At 27.2% G+C, this 14,905-nt stretch overlaps 2 protein-coding genes across 3 annotated transcripts; one reads left to right on the forward strand and one right to left on the reverse strand.

Moving 5' to 3' along the window:
- Positions 1–93: 93 nt before the first annotated feature.
- On the forward strand, positions 94–6,472 carry LOC100869540 (sensory neuron membrane protein 1). 2 transcript variants are annotated; one of them, XM_086910514.1, is made up of 9 exons: positions 94–245; positions 1,367–1,480; positions 2,401–2,558; positions 2,798–2,997; positions 3,703–3,905; positions 4,122–4,377; positions 4,609–4,820; positions 4,931–5,157; positions 5,265–6,472. In XM_086910514.1, exons 2-9 carry the CDS (start codon positions 1,376–1,378, stop codon positions 5,464–5,466), a joined length of 1,563 nt encoding a protein of 520 aa, XP_086766640.1. In that variant the 5' UTR covers positions 94–245; positions 1,367–1,375; the 3' UTR covers positions 5,467–6,472. The 2 variants fall into 2 exon arrangements, with proteins under 2 accessions (XP_086766640.1, XP_012339100.3); XM_012483646.3 differs by lacking the exon at positions 94–245 and adding an exon at positions 418–653.
- A 105-nt stretch (positions 6,473–6,577) lies between these two features.
- On the reverse strand, positions 6,578–14,807 carry LOC100866323 (G protein-coupled receptor moody). Its single transcript, XM_086910519.1, has 5 exons — positions 14,433–14,807; positions 12,216–12,454; positions 11,713–12,029; positions 11,223–11,238; positions 6,578–7,695 (listed from the first exon to the last, which is right to left on the reverse strand). The coding sequence occupies exons 1-5, from the start codon at positions 14,706–14,708 to the stop codon at positions 6,729–6,731; spliced, it is 1,815 nt and encodes a 604-aa protein (XP_086766645.1). The 5' UTR covers positions 14,709–14,807; the 3' UTR covers positions 6,578–6,728.
- Between the last annotated feature and the right edge of the window lie 98 nt (positions 14,808–14,905).

The following is a 14,905-nucleotide window of genomic DNA, read 5'->3' on the forward strand; positions in this document are numbered from 1 at the left end:
GTCTAAAATTTATACTAGAAAGTTTTGAAATAATTCGCACACAGATAGCGCAAAAATTCGCGATACGTGGTGACGCAGGAGTGGACGCGTGACTGGCGTCCTCATCGAGCTTCATCGAGGCACGAAACTGTCAGTTCTTTCACGCGAACACTCGAAGATTGACGATACAGGATCTAGTAAGCCTATTCGTTCTCCTCTCGATTCACCATCGACACTGTATCCACAATCTCGTTCACAATTTTAAGGTGTGCAAAAAAGCTTGCGCGACAAACTCTTCTTTGTTGAAAGTTGAAGAACAAGTGATGAAATCGATAAAAAGATTACAACTAGAAAAAAAAAAGGAAAAATTAAGAGAAAAATAACTTCTTTTAATTATAATGTATAATGCAATGGAGAAATTTTGAAAAATTAGCACGAATATTTATAATTATATGTAATATTCCAATGTAAAAGAAATCATAGCAGTTCGCGTTTTTTTTTTCTCGAGGATATTTGAGAAAATGCGTTTCAAAAAATTGGTATATGATGTAACTAGTCGATTTTTCCATCGAGGAGTCCATGTTATCCTACATTCGTCGTTTGTGAATCTGCAATCGTTTGTAACAACCGGAAGAAAGCTTCATGAAACTCTTCGTGTACCCGCCGGATGCAAGGTTTCCAAAATTTGAATCAAAGTTGACGCGTTTCGCGATCGAAAATTAAATTACCGATCTTCGATTGATCGTTTCAATGTTTATTTAACATTAGAATTATTGAAATTATCAAAATAAATAGTTTTATATTTTTTAGAATTAACGATGAGCTATATTTAGATAGATACCTGATTAAATTTATTTATTTATCTCTATTATTATATAAATTGAATTAAATTGTAATTTTTTCCTTCTTTCGTTAATTTATTTATCTCTTTTCAATGTTCAGAGAAAAAAAACACTGCAATTTTATATTTTTTTGTTATTTTATTATATCTTTTTACCGTTATATCTTTTCATTGATCTCATTATTTTTCTTTCCTCCTTTTTTTCATTAAAATTTTTTATTTCCTTTTTTATTTTTTTTAATTATATTTTCTGTTCTCTTTCTTCATTGAACAACGAAAAATTTTATCTTCGATCGTAATATATATTATATAAATTATTCATGCTTGAATAATTTTTCTCGTTTCTATCTATGATACAATGAAAAGAAAAAAAACTCAAACGTATAATTATAGTTAATATCCTGCTATATTTTTATATAATCTATATCTGCTTATATCTCTTCTTGTCGAATCTCTTTTTAATATATTATTTTAAATCTATCGATCGGGAAAGTGATTACATATGAATATAAAATGGATTAACGCCAATAATTGTGATTGTTTTAGCGTGTTACTATGAAGCCGAAAAAACTAGGAATTATCGGCGGCTCGTTACTTGCTTTTGGAATTTTGATCTGTGCAATTGCCTTTCCTCCATTTCTGAAGTCACAAGTGAAAAAAGTGAGTGAAAAATCAAAATTTCGTTTGATTATAACAATATTACACAATAATTACGAAAAATAAATTAATTTATTTTAATGGAAACACGGTTTAAATTTGAAAATTTTAATTCATAAAATTTATTTAATTAACGCGAAAATTTTCCATTCAAATTTACATATTTAAGATATATTGTATTTAAATAAGTATATTTTTTATTGTATTCATTCAAATTAAAATAACGATTTTCCATTATTTTATTATGATTACGATAAACATGACGTATCAAATTATCATGATCTAAACATTATATATACGTCGTTATTGCATTCAATTTTTCACTACTTTTTATCTGTCATTATTTTTAATCGCACTTTATACAAAATAATTCTCATTTATTAGCATTCATTATATTCAACGTTACTTTCAACTTTATATAATTGTATCTATACCTCAGCATCAATCTTTTTTTCATTCTTCTCATTTTATATACTTCTCGTTTTTATCTAACATAAGATTTTAATCTTATTTTTTATCTAAGTTTATCTAAGTTTGCTTTAAATAAAATAATTAATTATAATTTTAAAAAAAAAAAAGATATTACGTTATTAACAAAAATTATTATTTTCTAATTCTGATTATTATCTAAAAAATTTTTATGATTTATAAATTTGTTAAATTTCATTCAATTTAACGAAAATTCAATCTAATTCAAGCTGTAAACAAAAAAATTTAAAGCTTATATTTACTTTAATAAAAATGGAAATATTATGAACTTTGCTTATAATAATCATATGTGTACATATATGTATCAAAAACGATTATCTGTTCACTATTATTACATTAATTGAATGTGAGAAATAATGCTATCATTACATCTAAACATGTTTTTTTATATTACATAAATATTATATAATTAAAAAAAATTTATAAATTAATAGCAAATAGCCTTGAAAGATGGATCTGAAATGCGGGAATTATGGTCCAATTTCCCTGTTCCTTTGGACTTTAAAATTTATCTTTTCAACGTGACGAATCCCATGGAAATTACAGCGGGGGAAAAACCAATTCTCGAGGAAGTAGGACCATTTTTTTACGAGTGAGTGATTATATATTAACGACAAGACCTGTGAAATTAATAACTCAAAGTTTCGTTTTTTTTTTTTTTTTTTAATTTTATCTTATCAAAATCAAAAATACGATATAATACTTTTTCCATCAATCAAAATATATCGAAAATATATATAAATTGCAAACATTTATATTTTCATTTTAAGATCTTTATCCATAACATTATGCAAAAAGAAAACTTCCAACAGTAAAAATCGATCGTTCCAGCGAATACAAACAAAAGGTGGATCTGGTCGATCGAGAAGAAGACGACAGCTTGGAGTACAACTTGAAAGCGACATGGTACTTCAATCCATCTCGAAGCGAAGGATTGACCGGTGAGGAAGAACTGGTCGTTCCTCACGTTCTTATTCTGAGCATGGCCAAACTCACCCTCGAACAACAACCAGCAGCCATGGGGATTCTCAGTGAGCCTCTCGATCATTCCTTTTATCCAATTCGCATCAAACATATTTCCTTTATTTCGATAAAAGTGAAGGTCACAGCTTTACCTTAGAATACTTGAAAAATACTTGAGAAATACTTAAGACTGTTGAACGAAGAAAGAGGGTCAAGAGAAACGATTTTACTTATACCTAAGTAACAATAAATTACCCTCGCCTTGAACCAATGGATCAATTGATTCACGTAACGCCTTGTTTAACTACTGTACGTGTCTATTTCTGTTTTCTTATACGTTTCCTCCAGGTGTTTTTCTCGTAAGAATCTTTACACGTGTATGAGATTCAAATTATTGGGTGTAGGAAGTATGCTTTTAGTTTCATAGTCTAATAACATAGATAATAGTAGAGCGAAAAATTTTTCTGGCTTGATAAACGAGTATACATTGGTATTTTATAAATAATTTAGAATTTATCTTTAAAGGATCCAATGAATAAAATTTTTTTCTTTAAATAACGTATCAACGATGCGTTGCTTTGGAGATAATAAATTGAATTTGTCTATATATTTATTTTCCAAAAAATTTTCACGAAAATTAATATCGACGGATAATGAAAAAGCATAAATCCTTGTCGAAAGATTTAATTTGATTTTTCCAGAAAATAAGATAATCACGATTAATTATTAATTAATTAATCAATTAATAATTAAAATTCATGTTTCTCATGTAGATAAGGCTGTGGATAGTATTTTCAAGAAACCTAGTTCTGTTTTCGTAAGAGCGAAGGCAAGGGAAATACTTTTCGACGGTTTACCAGTTGATTGCACGGGAAAAGATTTCGCCACGAGCGCAATTTGCAGCGTTTTGAAAGAAAAGGACGACGCTTTGATAGCTGATGGACCAGGACGTTACTTGTTCTCACTTTTCGGCCCTGTACGTACATTTATAATTTTATTATCCTACACTCACAGAAATTGAATATAAAATAGAATTTCTATTCGTATATAATTTTTAATAAAATCATATTTAATTCGTAATCGAGCAAATTTCGAGAAAAATTGTTTCCTTGCTTTTTCTTATCATCGATACACAGAGAGAATATGTTCAATATGAAATCCTTGTTCAACATATATATATAATATTTTTCAGAAAAATGGCACCGTTCTTCCCGAACGTATACGAGTGTTGCGGGGTATAAAAAATTACAAGGACGTGGGGAAGGTAACGGAAGTGAATGGAAAAACGAAGTTGGATATTTGGGGGGAGGGTGATTGCAACGAATTCAACGGAACAGATTCAACGATCTTCGCGCCGTTGCTCACGGAACAAGACGACATTGTCTCGTTTGCTCCTGACATTTGCAGAAGCATGGGGGCTCGTTTCGATTCGTACACACAAGTCAAAGGTAAATATTATTATATTTCAATCGTAATGTTTCTTTCAATAATATACGAGTATACTTGTCGTTTATTCATTTTTACGACGTATAACGTAGATGCAAATTTATCTTAAAATAAAAGACAGGGATTGATAAAATATATAGAATATAGGTTCAACGTTTTTTCTTTTTTTTTTCTTTCTTCTTTTTGCTTCCTACCGATTTGTATAATTTACAGATATCTTTTTTCTCGAACAGGAATCAACACGTACCATTACAAAGCCGATTTGGGCGATATGAGTTCACATCCGGAGGAGAAGTGTTTCTGTCCCACTCCAGAGTCTTGTTTAACGAAAAATCTCATGGATTTGACCAAGTGCGTAGGTGCTCCCCTTATAGCTTCTCTCCCACATTTACTTGGAGCGGAAGAAAAGTATCTGAAAATGGTTGATGGACTTCATCCGAACGAGGTGATTGCTTCGTTATTATTTTCGTTATTAATTTAATAAATATTCCATTCATTCTTTGCATTCTTTATTCAGTTACGTGCGTTATAAAGATATGATTTTTTTTTTTTTAGGAAGAACACGGAATCGCCATGGACTTCGAACCAATGACAGCTACTCCTTTAAGCGCGCACAAGAGGCTACAATTTAATTTATATCTTCACAAAATTGAAAAGTTGAAATTAATGAAAAACTTTCCGGAATGTTTGTTCCCCGTATTTTGGGTCGAGGAAGGAATATTGCTCGGTGATGAATTCGTGAAGAAATTGAAGACTGTGTTCAAGACAATAAGTATAGTCGGGTAACCAGCTTCTTCCTTTTTATTCTATCATTTTATTTTATAATAATAATATCTTGTCGTATATGTAATCTTAAATTATAATCTCGAAATCTTTATATTTATTATAGATTTATGAAATGGTTCACAATAATAAGTGGTACTTGCATCAGTGGAGCAGCTGCCGCGTTATTCTTTAAGAATAAGGACAAAAATAAACTCGACATAACAAAGGTAACACCGCAAAAAGGTGAGGAGAAGAAATGGCCTAACCAGTTGACTATTAGTACGATACAAAGTGCAGCAGTGCCGCCTAATCTCGACGCGAATTAAATGTTTCGTTGATTTAATATATTTTGTTTCTACATATTTGTCGAAAGTAAGAACAATTTGAAGAAGAATGAAGACTTGTGTTTTATAAGTATAAGTGAATCATTTTTAAACGGATCATTATTGAATTGTAACGCCTCAAAATATTTGCATATAGTGTAATAATAATTATGGATCATAGTGTATATTTAGAAGAATTGATTTAACAATTATTAGATCATTCTGGCTGATATGAGTCACTTAAAAAGTGATAGGTGCACTTATAATACATATTTCGTGCAAATATTTCGATCTATTTTAAAGAAGTTGGAGAGAAATTGAAAAAGAAAGAGAATAAAAGGAGAAAGGAAGAAAAGGGAGTTCATTTATAATATACTTTAAATTTGCCCAATTGAATTTATTATATCGAATATTGAAATAAAATTTAAATCGTTAAATAATAAGATTATTTTTTTTTTTTGCATATTGAATAATTTGAAATATAATAAATTTAATATAATTAAGCAAAATTGGTTAAATTAGCGTATTATTTTCTTTTTTTTTTTTTGTAAAAATCGATAAGAATTTAAATTCAATTGTGCAATAATAATAAAAATTAATTTCCATTTTTTCAATTATTTTTTTTATAACATAATTTTTTATTATACTTAGTAGATATATTACATTACTTAATTTAACTGTAGTCTTTTGTGTGTATTATTATTTAAATTTGATAAAATAATGTAAAGTAATGTAAATGTAAACAGTGTACCTATTGTTTTATTATTAATAAATATTTTTAATAAAGAAGATGAAAGATCTCTTATAGTTTATGAATCGTAAATTTTAATTTTTATTATATTTTTAATAGGTACGTTGTATATTTTTAAATATTTTTTTATTATTTGTTCTCGAATGTTATTGATACTGTATATGTATTGGTATATGTGTATTGTATTGGTACTGTATATGTAATTAAAATGTACATTAAATCGTAAGAATGAATAAACAATATTTTTTTCTAACGAAATACTTTTTTTATTTATTACCTATTGTTACCTAATATTAATATTAATAAATTATTTATTAAATATTAATTCGAAATTGTAAAAGGTTTAAATTTTAATTTAAATAATGATTTTTTAATATATTTTTATTAATGAAATATTATAGAAATTAATTTTTCCTATTTAATATAAAAATTGTGGATAAAAAAGAAAATTATAAAACTTACAAATTATAATTATTTATGTAATATTTCGAACAGGAACGTACTCAAATATCCTTCATCTCGGTGATTTTTTAGTTGCATGATTGGTTCCAAATTCATTTTTACAAAGCAACACATTTTTATAGGCGCTCCTATACTCTGAACTCATCACGACATAAACTATAGGATTTATACAAGTGGTCAAATAGATCAAGATATAACCCGCGATGTTCAATCCTCTCCAATCAATAGAATTCTTAAAAATCTTTGTAACGGTGATAGGTAAATAACAAATGAGAAACGACGAGAATATCACTAAAATCATCTTCAACAACTTCTTGTCTTTATTGCTCATCCTTGGTGGTCCATCAGGATTCCTAAATTTTCTGACACTCTTAAATCTCGATTCTCTGCGAATAATTATAGGTTTCTTCTTCGTCGATCGATCAGGTGTATTTGAATTCGAGTCATCGTATTGATCACTGCCTGTGGATGTTCTGGAATTAAATCTTTGCATCCAAAGAGCCGATTCTATGAGGAACGAAGCTCTGGAACTGGTCGTTCTATCTACTTTATTTCCACTATTCGTCGGATTTTTCTCTGTCGATTCTTTGATCTTGGTACAGTCGTTTGAAAAAACTGTTTCCATTGCTTCGAGATCGTCCACATATGGTATATCGTCTATTTTTATTATCAGACCAGGTCTCGATTTATCACAAATTTCCACGATTGTTTTAATTGATGCATCGTTATCAGATTGGTTAATTTGCTCTTTGCTATTTTTCTTCCATCTCTCTGCTTCCATCATCTCTTGTACATTCTCTTCATCGTATCCTGAGATTTCTACTTTCTCCACCCTACACGAGTTTTGTTCCCATGATGGTTGTTCCGATAAGGATTCTTCCTCGATCGCCGATCTTGAAGGAGTGCGCGAATAGTTCAGTTGATTAAACGAAGTTACAGTGCATTTTGAAGAAAAGTTTGGGCATAAAACATTCGTTGTACAATTCGAGCTTAAAATTGACAGTTCTTCCTCTTGGTTCCTGGTTGTGTAGATCGTCTCTATAATGAAATGAATCGCAAAATATCATTCGAAGAAAGACAGAGGAAAAATAAAAATGATCGATTTCTAACGTTTTACAATTTCTTGTTTATCGTGATATACGGATATATTATTTAAAATACTATGCAATTATATTATATACAGATATATAACAGTTATAAAATTTAAATTGGAAAACAAAATATTTAAAATGTACGTGAATCGTTTAAGAAACACATTATAAGCTGAGAATATATGTAATAATACCTATATTTTATACATTAAAGATCTAATTGTATCATGACTGTGAAAGAGAAATGATAAAAATATGTTTGATTGATATTCGGTGATTTCGACTTTCTGCTTTATAACTTAAAGCGCCAAGTAAGATAGACAAGGAAAGCAGATAATTAGAGAAGGACAGAGATAGAGTAAAACTACTGCCATCAGCGCCATCTTCAGAGTGCCGCAAATGAAACACAAAAAGAAAGGACAGAAAATAGTAAGAGAGAGATAGAAATAGGTAAGAATTGATTACTGCTGCCATCTTTGAAGTACCAACGATACTTCTTTAACGTTGTCTTTTTGAAGTTCTTCAAGAGATGGCACTTCTCCTTAATTCTTACTCTACCTTACCTTTGAAAGATGTTCGGAAATTATTCAAGATATAGCACTGCAAGTAAATTCTTTAATTCTACTTTATCTTCCTTTTAAAGAAATATCTTTGCTATTCCAAAGATAGCGCTAGCAAATAATTCTTACCTATATCTATCTTTCTCACGCTATTTTCTGTCCTTTCTTTTTGTGTTTCATTTGCGGCACTCTGAAGATGGCACTGATGGCAGTAGTTTTATTCTATCTCTGTCCTTCTCTTACCGTTAGCTTTCTTTGTCTTACTCATTACTATATGACTACGAAATTTAAACACTTGATTTCATTATCTTTTTTATTTAATATCTCGATTAAAAATCTTAATAGAATCTATTTGATGCAGTTTAGAGAATATATATATATAAATTTAAATTTATTTAAATTTAAATATTTATATTATATGTATATATATTTACATATTTATACATAAAAATTGTATAAATTATATAAATATGTATATGTTATATTATATTTTATACATATTATTATACATATACATATATAATATAAATATTTAAATTTATATATATTATATTTATATAAATATAAATATATTTATACATAATATGTATATATATATTCTCAAAACTGAAAGAAATAGATTTTATAAAAATTTTTAATCAAAAGATTAAACAAAAAAAATAATAAAACTAATCAAATATAAAGCGTAAATTTCGCAGTCATAAAGCAATGAGTAAGATAAAGAAAGCAAATGATAAGAAAAGGATAGAGATAGGATAAAACTTCAACCATCAGCGCCATCTTCAGTGTGCCGCAAATGAAACATAAAAAGAAAGGACAGAAAATAGTAAGAGAGAGATAGAAATAGGTAAGAATTGTTTGCTAGCGCTATCTTTGGAATAGCAAAGACATTTCTTTAAAAGAAAGATAAAGTAGAATAAAAGAATTAACTAGCAGTGCCATATCTTGAATAATTTCCGAACATCTTTCAAAGGTAAGGTAGAGTAAGAATTAAGGAGAAGTGACATCTCTTGAAGAACTTCAAAAAGACAACGTTAAAGAAGTATCGTTGGTACTTCAAAGATGGCAGCAGTAATCAATTCTTACCTATTACTATCTCTCTCTTACTATTTTCTGTCCTTTCTTTTTGTGTTTCATTTGCGGCACTCTGAAGATGGCGCTGATGGCAGTAGTTTTACTCTATCTCTGTCCTTCTCTTATCATTTGCTTTCCTTGTCTTACTCATTGCTATATGGCTTTACGAAATTTAAACATTTGATTAGTTTCATTATCTTTTTTATTTAATATCTCGATTAAAAATCTTAATAGAATCTATTTGATGCAGTTTAGAGAATATATATATATATAAATTTAAATTTACTTAAATTTAAATATTTATATTATATATATATATATTTACATATTTATACATAAAAATTGTATAAATTATATAAATATGTATATATTATATTATATTTTATACATATTATTATACATATACATATATAATATAAATATTTAAATTTATATATATTATATTTATATAAATATAAATATATTTATACATAATATGTATATATATATATTTTCAAAACTGAAACAAATAGATTTTATAAAAATTTTTAATCTAAAGATTAAACAAAAAAAATAATAAAACTAATCAAATATAAAGCGTAAATTTCGCAGTCATAAAGCAATGAGTAAGATAAAGAAAGCAAATGATAAGAGAAGGATAGAGATAGGATAAAACTTCAACCATCAGCGCCATCTTCAGTGTGCCGCAAATGAAACATAAAAAGAAAGGACAGAAAATAGTAAGAGAGAGATAGAAATAGGTAAGAATTGTTTGCTAGCGCTATCTTTGGAATAGCAAAGACATTTCTTTAAAAGAAAGATAAAGTAGAATTAAAGAATTAACTAGCAGTGCCATATCTTGAATAATTTCTGAACATCTTTCAAAGGTAAGGTAGAGTAAGAATTAAGGAGAAGTGACATCTCTTGAAGAACTTCAAAAAGACAACGTTAAAGAAGTATCGTTGTTACTTCAAAGATGGCAACAGTAATCAATTCTTACCTATTTCTATCTCTCTCTTACTATTTTCTGTCCTTTCTTTTTGTGTTTCATTTGCGGCACTCTGAAGATGGCGCTGATGGCAGTAGTTTTATTCTATCTCTGTCCTTCTCTTACCGTTAGCTTTCTTTGTCTTACTCATTGCTATATTTGCTGTGACAAATTTATGTGCTTTAAAGATAACTGTATTTGATTAGTTTTATTACTGTTTTTGTTAAATCTCTCTATTAAAAATCTTAGATCATTAGATTAATAGAATCTATTTGATTCAGCTTAGAGAATATATTTATATATTTGATATAAATATATATTTATATTTAATAAATTAAATATAATATATAATATATAATAAATTAAATATAATATATATAAATTTAAAAATTTATATTATATTTATATATATATATAACTTATATAATATAAATTTATATATATATATATATATATATATAATTTATATAATATAAATTTATAATTATATAAATATTTTCTACTATATTAAAATTTCATGTTTAATGTGGACTAGATTCATTTATTTTTTCGTTTTTATTTATTATTTTCTTTGTGATTAGTTTCATTTGGATTGACATTAACATTTACATTTCGTTTTCTACTTTTAAACGCTGTTTAAACGAACAATATAAAAAATTTTTTCATAACAAACAATGATCATGATGCAAAGTATGAAAAAGAAAAATAAGATAGAATTAAAAAATTAACCAACAGCGCCAATTCTTGAATATCTTCCGAACATCTTTCAAAGGTAAGGTAGAGTAAGAATTAAGGAGAAGTGTCATCTCTCAAGGAACTTCGAAAAAACAACGTTAAAGAAGTATCCTTGTTACTTCAAAGATGATGACACTAATCAATTCTTACCTATATCTATCTCTCTCGCACTATTTTCTGTCCTTTCTTTTTGTGTTTCATTTGCGGCACTCTGAAGATGGCGCTGATGGCAGTAGTTTTATTCTATCTCTGTCCTTCTCTTACCGTTTGCTTTCTTTGTCTTACTCATTGCTTTATTTGCTATGAAAAATTTACGCGCTCAAAAGATAACTTTGATATTTAATTTTTATTTTCTTTTTGTTTGATCTCTCGATTAAAAATTTTAATAGAATCTATTTGATTCAGCTTAGGGAATATATATATATATATACATAATATATATAAATATATTAATATACTATATAAATATACTATATATAAATTCATATAAATTTAAATATTTATATTATATTTATATATACATATAAATTTATAAATTTTTTTTTACTGTATTATAATTTCATATTACATGTGGACTAGATTCATTTATTTTTCTTTTTCACTTATTACTTACCTCGTGATTAATTTCATTTGGATCGTCACTAGTATGTATATTTCGTTTTCTACTTTTAAATGCTGTTTTGCGAACAATATAAAAAATTCTTGCGTAACAAACAACGATCACGATGCAAGGTATCAAAAAAGCAACGAAAAAAAGGAATTCCTTTGGACTTTGTCCATTTATATCTGGAAGAATGGAACATGAGCCGATGGCAACATCCAATCCAAAACGACCCCAACTTTCAAACCATGTAATAATGAGAACACTAAAAACAGCGATCCATATACCCAAAATCATTAGTATCAAGTATTTTGGTTTATACACTCTGTGAAAATAAAAATAAATTTTATGAAATTCAATAATCTATTATAAGTTTTACATTTAAATAAAAATATTTTTTACATTAATATATATTTTTTAATCAATTATTAATTATTTTATTATATGAGATTGTTTCAATTTATTCTAAAGATATCATATTATTATATATCGAAGTATTCGATTTGCTTACCTAGGATAAAGTCTAGGATGACTAATAATGATGTAACGATTAATTGTAATTGTCAGTATTGAGAAGAGGCTTACTGCAACTAAGCCATATCTTAACAAAGGAAACAATCGACACAAAAATGGTCCGTGTTGCCAAGAACTATGCCAAAACGTAGATGTAGCAAGCGGAAGATTGAAACAACAGAACATTAAATCAGAAATCGAGAGATTCATTATGAAGATCGCTGTGGCGTTTTTTAACTGCAAACAGAAATAATTCAATAATTATATATATAATTAATATATATATTATAATTAAATAATTATATTAATATATATATATATATATAAGAATAATTAAAATATATATATATATATATATTTTTTAATTATTCTTTAATTTTTATTTAAATTAAGGTATGTTCATTCTTGTGATCTTGTAAATAAAAAATAATCAACTATAAATTTTCTATGGTGTATAGAAAAATTCTACAATAATTCTATAATGAAATTGTCTCCTACAATAATATTCTTGATATTATTTTACAACGATATTTTCAATGAAAATTATCTCCACGATTAATAATTTTACAAAAACTTTCATCATGTTTAAAACAAACGTACGATAAATAAAATCTTCTAAAATTCTACTAGTAAAATTGCTTTCTACGATAATATTCTCAATAATATTTTACAATTTTCGATAAAAAAAAAAGAAATAATGCACGATTAATAATATTAATTTTACAAAAATTTTTATCTTCAACTTTGTTTGTAAAAAATGCACATAAATGTGCAAAGGATTAACAATGTTATTGATCATGCCCGGGCCTCTTAAAACTTTTGCACAATACTGCAAAGAAACTCGAAGAAGAGTACATGCTTGTACGCGCGTCGAAAAGGGAATGAAAAATTATCGTGGTATGGCGACCTTTTATTTGACGATCGAAACACTTTTGTAAATATACTTTCTCGACAGACATATATCCGCGTTCGTAAACGTATATAATATATCTATAAATTTGACACGTTTCACTCTTGTCGAAACATAAATATACGAAACATATTCAATTTCCCACGGCTTGTAAATTTTCTGCAAATTTTAAATTTCGTTTTATAATATCAAAATGCATAAAAAAAAAATAATGCAATTTAAAGGAATGTAAATTAATTTTTTAACGATGTATTTAAAAAAAAGAGAATACTGAATGAATTTGTTATTCATTAAGTTATTTTATTTTATCACATGTGTTATGTTTATATTTATTATCTTATCGTAATATTGATACTGTAATTATCTAACTCGTCAAAACGATATATTTCAATTTTTTCACAACTATTAAAAATGTGCAGATATTTTCGATTTTGACAAAATTGATATTGATTTTTTTTCGAAATAAATTATAAAAATAAATCATTGATCTGTATTTATTTTTTTTCCAATTGAGATTATAATTTTTATCCTTTATATTATTTTATTTTTTTTAAATTATTATTGTTTTAAAACGAGATTCGAGGTGAACTACTTACTATGAACTTAATCTACATCTAGAATAGAATAGCATTAAGTGGAATAGTAGAAATTTGAGTAACCGTAACGTGCTCTGTTCCATGTAAAAAATTCGTCATTTGGAATTTTTAGCTTCGTCATATATTTATATTTGCCGCTATATTATCGTACGAAATTTTTTACGCTTACAATAAGAGAACGAGAGAAATTGATGAAACATTTTATTGCAAATATTTTTCTATCTAATAGATATAAGTACGTATTTCATTGAATATCTAATAGTTTAACAACGAATGGTTTGAATTTTTTTCCTTTTTTCTCTTTTGAATAAAGATATTCCTAATTTAAAAAAAAAAAACAACAAATAATTTAGTCAAATTATTATATTGGATTATAAATTAAATCATATCGTAATTTATTCAATTAATTATTTTAGAATAAAATTGGAATTAAGTATTAAAAATATCATTAAATGAGAGAGATTCCATCGATAATTTTATCTTACTTAACAATATACATACGATAAAAGCAAAAATTAAATAATCTTTCATTATATTGATTAAATTACAAGAAATACCCTGTTTCGTTAATAAAATTAATTGCAAAAAGGAAAAGGAATTTGAAAAAAATATTATTATACAAAAATAAAATAATAATTTTACCAAACTACAACAAGAAATGAGAATCTCTTAATTTAAAATCAGAAAATGAAAAAGTACAAACCCTGACCTTTTTGGTGCGAAAAAGAGCGGCGATGGTGAAGAGATTGCCGGGAATGCCGATGAGCATGAAAAGTATGCAACAACCGGCAGCAAAGTGCAAAAGCCATCGCGGATATCCGACGAACAACACCGCCGATCCTGGATCTCTGAGGACCTCCTGGATTGTCTCCTCTCTACCATGGTGACCGGTCTCGTTGCTCGCCATCCAATACTCCATCTGCAGACAGCATGGTAGACAGGTGTCGTTTTGCACAGGAGCGTAAAAACTGGACGCTTGTATCATCACGGATAAGAAGAGAATTTTTTTTATCGACTTAAAAAAAACCAGTTTCACACATGTGTTTATATTTATACATGGGAAATTTAATAGAATGTAATGTAATGAACGATGTGTTGAAAAATTAAAAAAATTTTTATTAATATTTTTTAAAGCGACTTGAAGATCAACGATATGTTAGATCGAGAAATGATCGTGAATTT

Source organism: Apis florea, unplaced genomic scaffold, assembly GCF_048593485.1.
Source record: "Apis florea isolate Af1SG1 unplaced genomic scaffold, ASM4859348v1 contig_3193_pilon, whole genome shotgun sequence".
Classification (NCBI taxonomy): Eukaryota; Metazoa; Arthropoda; class Insecta; order Hymenoptera; family Apidae; genus Apis; species Apis florea.